Below are 7434 nucleotides of genomic sequence, written 5' to 3'. Positions count from 1 at the left end.
CCGGGGGGCCCCCAGGTGAGTGCCCTCCCCCAGTGTGGAGCTTGTGGGATTGGGGGTCGCGGGTGGTCCATAGGCTCCTCACGGATGATGACGGCCACGGAGGTGGGCGGCGGGGCCCAGGACCATCTGGTCGTGCGGAGGCGGCCACATCCTGGATTCCGTCTGGCCAGCCCCCCCGTGCCAGCCCATGCCTGGTGCGCCCAGTGGGGCCACGGCTGCAAGGGCTTCATTCGGGATGTGTCTGGGTGTAGGACTCCGCCTCGGGATGGCACTGTTGGGGTGCGAGAGAGAATGTCCATCTTGCCCTTCCTCCCCAGAGGGATACTGGGAGATGCTGGCTCCCAGGTGCAGCGGGCTGCAGGGACGATCTGGAGCCCACCGCACTTTCAGAGGGTGGATGTGTGAAATTTATGTACGGCCTGGGTCCTGGCGGGGGGCAGTGGACGCTGGGCGGAGAGGGGAGGAGCCGGCTGAGGCCCCCCCATCAGAGGGTCTGACGCAGCAGCCGGCGCCGCTCAGGCGGCAGCAGGCTGGGTGGGGTGGGGGTGGGGGGCACTGCAGGGAACTGTTTGGAGCAGAGGGGGTGGCAGGTGGGACCGTGTGACCCAGGGGGCGCGTGGGTGCCAGCCTGCTGGTAACTGGGTGGCTCAGGGCGTGTGCCAAGTATGGGTGTGGGTTGGGTGTGCACCTAGGTCAGCAATGAGTGAGGAGCTGTGTGACACCCAGCACCTCTGCCCACTGATGAGAGGTCAGCAGCCCCCTGTGGTCACCCCAGTTCCCAGTCCTTGTTGCACTTGGCCCTGATCTTTGACCCATGGTGTTCCCCAGGTACCCCCAGCCCTGCCACAGGAAGGGAATGGGCTCAGTGCTCGTGTGGACGAGGGTGTGGAGGAATTCTTCTCCAAAAGGCTGATCCACCAAGATCGCCTGTGAGTGAGGGGCAGACGCAGGGGGTGGGAGAGGGTGGGAGTCCTTGTGGACACTCCCACTCACTTTAGGCTGTCCCACAGCTGGGTCCCTGAGGAGGATCTGGCCACTGAGGGAGGTACCACCCCTGTCCCGCGCACACTTCGGAAGAAATTGGGCACCCTTTTTGCCTTCAAGAAGCCTCGTTCAGCTCGAGGGCCTCGGCCTGATCTAGAGACCAGCCCTGGAGCAGCTCCCCGAAGCCGGAAAGCCATGCTTGGGGACCTGCTGAGGCCACCAGCCCGTCCAGGCCGTGGTGAAGAACCTGGTGGGGCGGAGGGGGGCACCTGCAGCCCTGACGCTGCCCGAAGGAGTCGGCCCCGCTATACACGGGATAGCAAGGCCTACTCTATGATACTGCTGCCGGCTGAGGAAGAGGAGGCAGCACCGAGCGTCCGGCCTGACAAGGTGAGACCCGATGGCAGGGTGAGGGTTCTTCTGAACTGAGGGCATTAGGCTCCCTCCCTACTTGGACAACTCTCATCTCCAGCGAAGGCCCCTGGAACGAGGAGAAACCGAGCTGGCCCCATCCTTTGAACAGCGGGTACAAGTGATGCTGCAGAGGATTGGCGTGAGCCGAGGCAGTGGGGGTGCTGAAGGCAAGAGAAAGCAAGTAAGTGGTGGGGTGCATAATTAGAAGGTGAGGGGGAAGGCAAGTGATAGGGCTTGTGGCACGTGACTTGTGGCACACAGGTGTATCTAATGGTCAGCTCCAGCCCTGCCTGCTTCAGTTGTAGTGAGACTCAACCTTTCTCCTCTCAGGGCCTCTGCCCTGGCTCAGCCACTGCCGTTTCTAGTTTCTGCTTTGGTGTTGAAAGTCCCTTCTCTGCAGATCAAAACAAATCTGACCTTGTCACTTCCAGGGCTTCCTCTCAATTGTCCAGATCTTTAACCCTGCTTCAAAGCCCCATGTTGAATGCTTGAGCCACTGAGTCAGAACCAACTCATAGCTAGCTACCCTCCAGGAGGCAGTGAATTGCACAGGAGACTGGCTGCCCATCCTTCTCCCATTGAGCAGTTGGTGGATTCACACTGGGCGTCAAGGCCCCACAGGATATATGACGGACGGAGCTACTCTCCATCCTGGGTTGTTAACTCAAGAGTTCCTACCTGGACTCTCACAAGCCTCTACTTGCAGATGCACGTTTCCTTTTCCAGCCATCCTTGTGCTGCTCTATGGTTCATACCCCACTCCCTTCCGTGGCTACTCTCTGATCACAGTCCCTATTAAGAACCACAGTCCTGGTCACCACTCATTTAATGACAGCTTTTTAAGAAAACAAGCACCTCCCGTGGCTACTCATTTGAATGTGCATTGCAGTTAAACTGTATTACTGTTGTCTGTGAAAGTGGGAGTTGGTGGCGTGACCTACAGGGTTGTGGGTACTTGTGGAGGGTCAAACCTGCAGCAGCTCTGCGAAAGGACTGGCAGTTTCCTCTTGTTGCAGTGTACAGCCTTGGAAATAGGACCAAGGGTTGCTAGGAGTCAGAATTGACTTAATAGCAAGTTGTTGTTTAGGTGTGTTGTTTTTTAAATGAATGTGGATGTTTCTCCATGTGTTATCAATCCATCGCCCCAGACTGTGAAATGGGACTGAATCTATCATGTTCTTCCTCAGCCCACAGTGGACATTCTGTGGTTGTTATAAGAACAAGAATGAACAAATAGGACTGTGGCAAGGGGGAGGGAGCGCCGGTGGTCTGGTAGGTAAAGAGTTGCACTGCCAATTCAAAGGCAAGTGGTTTAAATCCACCAGCTACTTCAAGGGAGAGAACTAGACAGTCTCTCAAAATCTGGAGGGCCAGCTATGAGTCAGTTCTAACTTGAGAACAGAGTTTGAGGGGGTTTTTATTTTTGAAGGCAAGGGTGGGATGCTATGTGGCAGGGCCAAGCTTGACTGCCCTGTTTCCTATAGAGCAAAGATGGAGAAATCAAGAAGGCTGGCTCAGATGGTAAGTAGGACCCTGGGGTTGGGCAGCATTTTGTGGGAGGGACATGTCCCTGTAGTTCCCAAGGCACTTGTTCTTCTGGGGAGAAGGCCAGGTGTGTGTTCTGCCCCCTAAGGTCTGGTGCCTGAGTCCTCAGCCCTACCTTGCAGGTGATATTATGGACAGCTCTACAGAGGCACCCCCCATCTCGATCAAGTCTCGGACTCACTCTGTATCTGCTGGTAAGTATATCGTACCTGGACTCTGTTAACTGATGGGGAGGTGCAGGAGGCAGCAAGAAGGGGTCAGACCAGTGGTCAGGCTCACCTCCCAAACCTGGCCAATACCCCTCTCTCTTCAGAACCATCCTGCAGACCTGGCCCAGGTGGCCAGGGCCCTGAGCCTGCTGCCTGGAAGACTCTGGGCCAGCAGTTAAATGCAGAGCTGAGAGGCCGTGGTTGGGGCCAACAGGATGGGCCAGGCCCTCCCTCCCCATGTCTCAGCCCAAGTCCCCGAAGAGCCAGCCCCTCCCCAGACAGCCTAGGTCTCCCGGATGATCCATGCTTGGGCCCCAGGAACGAAGGTGAGCAGCCCTCCTTCTTTTACACCCCCAGCCCACGGTTGGGATGGGGACTAGAGGAGTCTCTGATGGAAGCAATTCCTCTGAGGACCCTAAAAGTGGGAGGTAAGGGCTAGAGTTGGGGCCATTTCCTGACACTCTGGCCTCCCCCAGATGGTCAGCTGAGGCCGAGGCCTCTCTCGGTGGGGCGACGAGCAGTGTCTGTGCATGAGGACCAGCTCCAGGCCCCTGCTGGTGAGGGGAGACACCTCTGTGTGTGTTTGAGTCCAGGGTGGAAAATGGGCCACAGGGCTTAAGAAATTGGGGCCAGAAGCCAAGGCCTGACAAAAGGCCCCTCTTACTGGCCTTGCCCAGCCCCTCCTGCAGAGCAACCCTCTAGCAGGTGTGGGAGGGCACGGGAATGGGGAGGCCCCTGAAAGCAGCGTGTTTTCACACAGACTGGGAAGAGGGATAGGGGCTAGACAGACAATCCCTTAACAATCCACCCCAAGCCTTTCTCTGTCCCTCAGATCGGCCCCTGCGGCTGCAGCGCTCCCCTGTCCTCAAGCGCAGGCCAAAGCTTGAAGCACCTTTGTCCCCAAGCCTAGGTAAGTAGGAGCCAGAGCTAGTTGGGGAAGGGGACTGGTGGATCTGGTCAGCCCAGCCCTGATTCTTCCTCTTTCCATCTGCCCTTCCAGGACCCGGCCCTGGAGCCCAGCCTCTACCCCCACAACCCACAGAGTCCTCAAGCCCTGAGCAGAGCCCATCCTCCCCAACCACAGACCAAAGAGGCGGCGGTCCCAACCCCTGACTCCCTGCCCTCGTGCCGCATGAGATTATTTTATTAAAAAACTCAAACAAAGCAAAGTGCAGAACACTGTTTATCCACTCTCAGTACAACCCTTTATGCACATACTCCCATGTGCTCACATCTGCACTGGCTCAGAGTCTGGTGGTGGCTCCGACACAAAGTGCAAGGCCCAGGCCACAAGCTCAGAAGGGAGCCTAGAGAGAAAAACATGGCTTCAGATTAGCATAGACAGGAAATGGTAACCAGGAGAGTAGGGCAGCCCCAGCACTCACCTGACAGCTTGGACCTGGGCACAGAGAGAAGTGCAAGGTGGTGGATACACATATTGGAAGGGAGAACCATCACGGTGCCTCTTTGGGGGACTCTGAAGTTGGGGGTACAGTATCAGAGGAGGGGCCACCGAGGACCCTTAACCCCATTCAGTGCTACCTTAGGCTCCTTTCAGAACTACTCCCAGTCCACCCCATCCACCCTTCCACTGCAGAGAGCCTGCTCACCCAGGTAGTTTTGGGGCCCAGGGCTCCTTTGATAGTGCTTGTCCTGGAAGGCAGCTGTGGATTCTGGCCTTTCCCCTTGAATTCCAGACCACGTTTCTGAGCCCTGGTTATACAGGCCTGGTGTGGACTGGGAACATGGTCAAGGGACAAGAGACTAGAAGAACAGCTTAGAGGTGGGGAGTTGTGTGCAGAGCTAGGTTGTGGGGACCTTGAGTGTGGTTGGCTGGAGGGGAGTGGGCAGATGGCTAGTAAGGACAGGGAGTTATCCCCCTGAACTGGGTCTGAAGCAGCCAACGACAAGACAGGCTGAAGGCTGATGCTGGCACAGCTTTCCCCTGACTGTGTGTTGCTGGCAAGTTCCTGAAGAATTCCTGAAGAGAAGGAAGTTGATTGTGGTTCGGCCTTGCCAGCTCTGCCCAGCTGAGTGGCCTGTCAGCTTGGGCAGATCTGCAGAGACTACTACGTTCAGCCCCTATATGCCTTCAAAGCATGCTGTGCGGCTCAGGACCCTGAGTGACAGCATGGAGTTCTGTGGTCAGAAAGCCTCACCTGTGGAACTGGGTGAGGAAGAAGAGGAGGAAGTCAGAGTCAGAGATAAATCCTGCAGAGATGAGTCTGGTGAGAGCAGGTCAGGGCCTAGCAGGTTAGAGGAAGGTTATCAACAATTGGGGGCCCTGTGACTCACATAATTCTCTTTAACCTCTCAAGCCCCCTTTACCCTATGCCTTCTGACCTTGCCTGGCAAAGTTCAGGATTATTTGTTCATTCTTAGAGATGTGCAGCCATGGACCGGGAACAGAGTACACAGCTTCACCCTGTGGACCACAACCTCTCAGCCTGGCACTTGCCATTTTTTTTTTCATTCAAACATTTCTCAAGGGAAAGCCCATACTGACCGTGAACTTGCAGCGTAAGGCAGCCCAGCGAGTCAGTTGGGGTGCTGTTCCAGGGCCGGCCAGCATCAGGCAATTCTCAGCCTGGCACACTTGCCTATCCGGATGCTCTTGGTCCTCCTCCACCTCATTCAGAAGCTGGGACAGTGTCATGTCTGGGGGCAGAAAATCAGGGGATAAGCAAAGCTCCTAATAATGAGCAAACAGTAGCACAGACGGGGAAGAAAGCTTTTTAAGGGATAGGAGGGAATGGCTAGAGAGTTAAGGTCACTGGCCAATTCCCACTAGTACCTGTGTCGGGAGAGGTGGGCTCTGACAGGTGCTCCCTGCAGAACAGAGTACACAAGCCTGAGGAATAATCCAGAGGCCTGTCCATCCAGATGTACTGTCCTCCTACCCAGCATGGGCCCTGGAGCCCAAGCCCACACTCACTCGAGGCATTCATGGAGCTTTTTCTGAACATCTCGGTCCTGGTTGCTGAGGGGAAGAAGGGCGAGGGTTGGCAGTTATTGTTATTGGGGACCCAGGTCCTCTCCTTAAAAACACACCTCAAGGCCCTTGCCTGTGCTAAGGAGGCCGTGAAGAAAACAGCAGATGGAGGGTAGCGGGGGGCCTCACTTACCAATTAGCAACCAACTCCAGAGGCAGCTCTTCAGGAAGCAGGCTGAAGCGATCTACCTGGAGGTAGAACTCGGAGGCCTGGACAGGTGAGTTCAGGAACGATTCTCAGGTGATCTTAGGCAGAACCAAGACCCGAAACCTGCCCAGGGCAGCTTAGTTACTCACTGCGCCGCGCTCGGCCACCTGGATTCGCACCCCGAAGTCATTCAGTACCAGCAATCGACCTTTCATCTCATGGAAACCGAATTCCTTCTCCCTGTGGTGAGGAGGACCCTCACTGCCTAGTTACGCGCACCACCAGCTTCTCCTACCCCGGGTTCGAGCCTCACCCCTTGCTGCTGGCCCCGCAGCGATTTTCTTACCAGTCGGAGGTGTCCATGGCTTTTCGCGTCAACAGGCATCGGATAGCGTGTGTCCCGTCGGACACAAGCAACACAGACCAGACATCAGACATGTCGGGGGCGCAGGATGGGTCTGGAGTCTCTGCCTCCTGAAGCACCTGGCGGTGGCGACCCACGTCAATCTTACTGTTACAGGCCCCCGCCTTGGTCTCCGGATCTGGGCAGTGGGGAAGAGCTCACCTCGAGCAGTTGCCCTATCCGCGAACCAGAGGCTTCCTCCGGCGCCAGGACCAGCTCTCGAATCCATGGCTGCAGGTCTAGGCTCAGCGAATCCTCCGTATCCGCAGCCATAAGAGCCAAGTTCGTCCCGATTTTTCCCGCGGGCGCTGCGGCCCCGCCCCCCCCGGCGGAAAAGGAAGCGCCCGACTATTGGGCGGGATCAAGCGGGGCACCGCCCGTGAGGATGCTTGCGCGTGCGCACAGCGCGACCTGCGCAGAAACTGTTCGGTTAGCTGGGTTCTGGTCCTATTAGGAAGGGAGCAAGGGTTCGCCCAGAGGCTACGGCCAAGTTGGCCCAATCGAAATGGGCCAAAGCCACTTGGGTGAGGTGTGACCCTGAGGGATTAGTGTTCAATAAATAGTATTCTCACCCTTTCCTCTGATTGGTGGGGAGGACGTGACTCGTGTAGCGTAATGACGTAAGACAGAGTCCCTTCCCAGTTTCCTAGGAAACCAGGACTCCGCATTACCCTTCGTCGCTGCCCGGTGACGTCATGGTCCGGATGGGAGGGCGGAGCGAACGCTAGCCTGGCGGGCG

At 56.8% G+C, this 7434-nt stretch overlaps 2 protein-coding genes across 2 annotated transcripts in view; one reads left to right on the top strand and one right to left on the bottom strand.

Annotated features, from left to right (window-relative positions):
* The window catches only part of RLTPR (RGD motif, leucine rich repeats, tropomodulin domain and proline-rich containing), a 12455-nt gene extending 8190 nt beyond the window's left edge, over positions 1-4265 (top strand). The window contains exons 29-37 of the mRNA XM_006878895.1: positions 34-279; positions 829-929; positions 1011-1374; positions 1457-1579; positions 2883-2919; positions 3066-3137; positions 3257-3478; positions 3985-4062; positions 4153-4265. Of these exons, the coding sequence (XP_006878957.1) occupies positions 34-279; positions 829-929; positions 1011-1374; positions 1457-1579; positions 2883-2919; positions 3066-3137; positions 3257-3478; positions 3985-4062; positions 4153-4265 (1356 nt within the window). The remainder of the gene's footprint in view (positions 1-33; positions 280-828; positions 930-1010; positions 1375-1456; positions 1580-2882; positions 2920-3065; positions 3138-3256; positions 3479-3984; positions 4063-4152) is intronic.
* Positions 4266-4380: 115 nt separating this feature from the next.
* On the bottom strand, positions 4381-7392 carry ACD (adrenocortical dysplasia homolog (mouse)). Its single transcript, XM_006878894.1, has 14 exons — positions 7367-7392; positions 7085-7142; positions 6858-7043; positions 6639-6775; positions 6442-6532; positions 6278-6354; positions 6088-6132; positions 5947-5981; positions 5659-5810; positions 5496-5577; positions 5312-5398; positions 4763-5043; positions 4538-4629; positions 4381-4459 (listed from the first exon to the last, which is right to left on the bottom strand). Exons 1-14 carry the CDS (start codon positions 7390-7392, stop codon positions 4381-4383), a joined length of 1428 nt encoding a protein of 475 aa, XP_006878956.1.
* Between the last annotated feature and the right edge of the window lie 42 nt (positions 7393-7434).

This window comes from Elephantulus edwardii, unplaced genomic scaffold (genome assembly GCF_000299155.1).
Source record: "Elephantulus edwardii isolate Elephantulus edwardi_28Jun2011 unplaced genomic scaffold, EleEdw1.0 scaffold00001, whole genome shotgun sequence".
Classification (NCBI taxonomy): Eukaryota; Metazoa; Chordata; class Mammalia; order Macroscelidea; family Macroscelididae; genus Elephantulus; species Elephantulus edwardii.
This window is presented reverse-complemented; position numbering and strand designations above follow the sequence as displayed.

Excerpts from the sequence above, each read along its gene's own strand:
- ACD (XM_006878894.1), bottom strand. The coding sequence starts at position 7,392 with ATGACGTCACCGGGCAGCGACGAAGG. Across the intron at positions 5,811-5,946 it reads GCCCACCTCTCCCGACACAG|ACATGACACTGTCCCAGCTT; the intron begins GTACTAGTGGGA and ends TTCTGCCCCCAG. Across the intron at positions 5,399-5,495 it reads CCTGAACTTTGCCAGGCAAG|GCCCTGACCTGCTCTCACCA; the intron begins GTCAGAAGGCAT and ends CTAACCTGCTAG.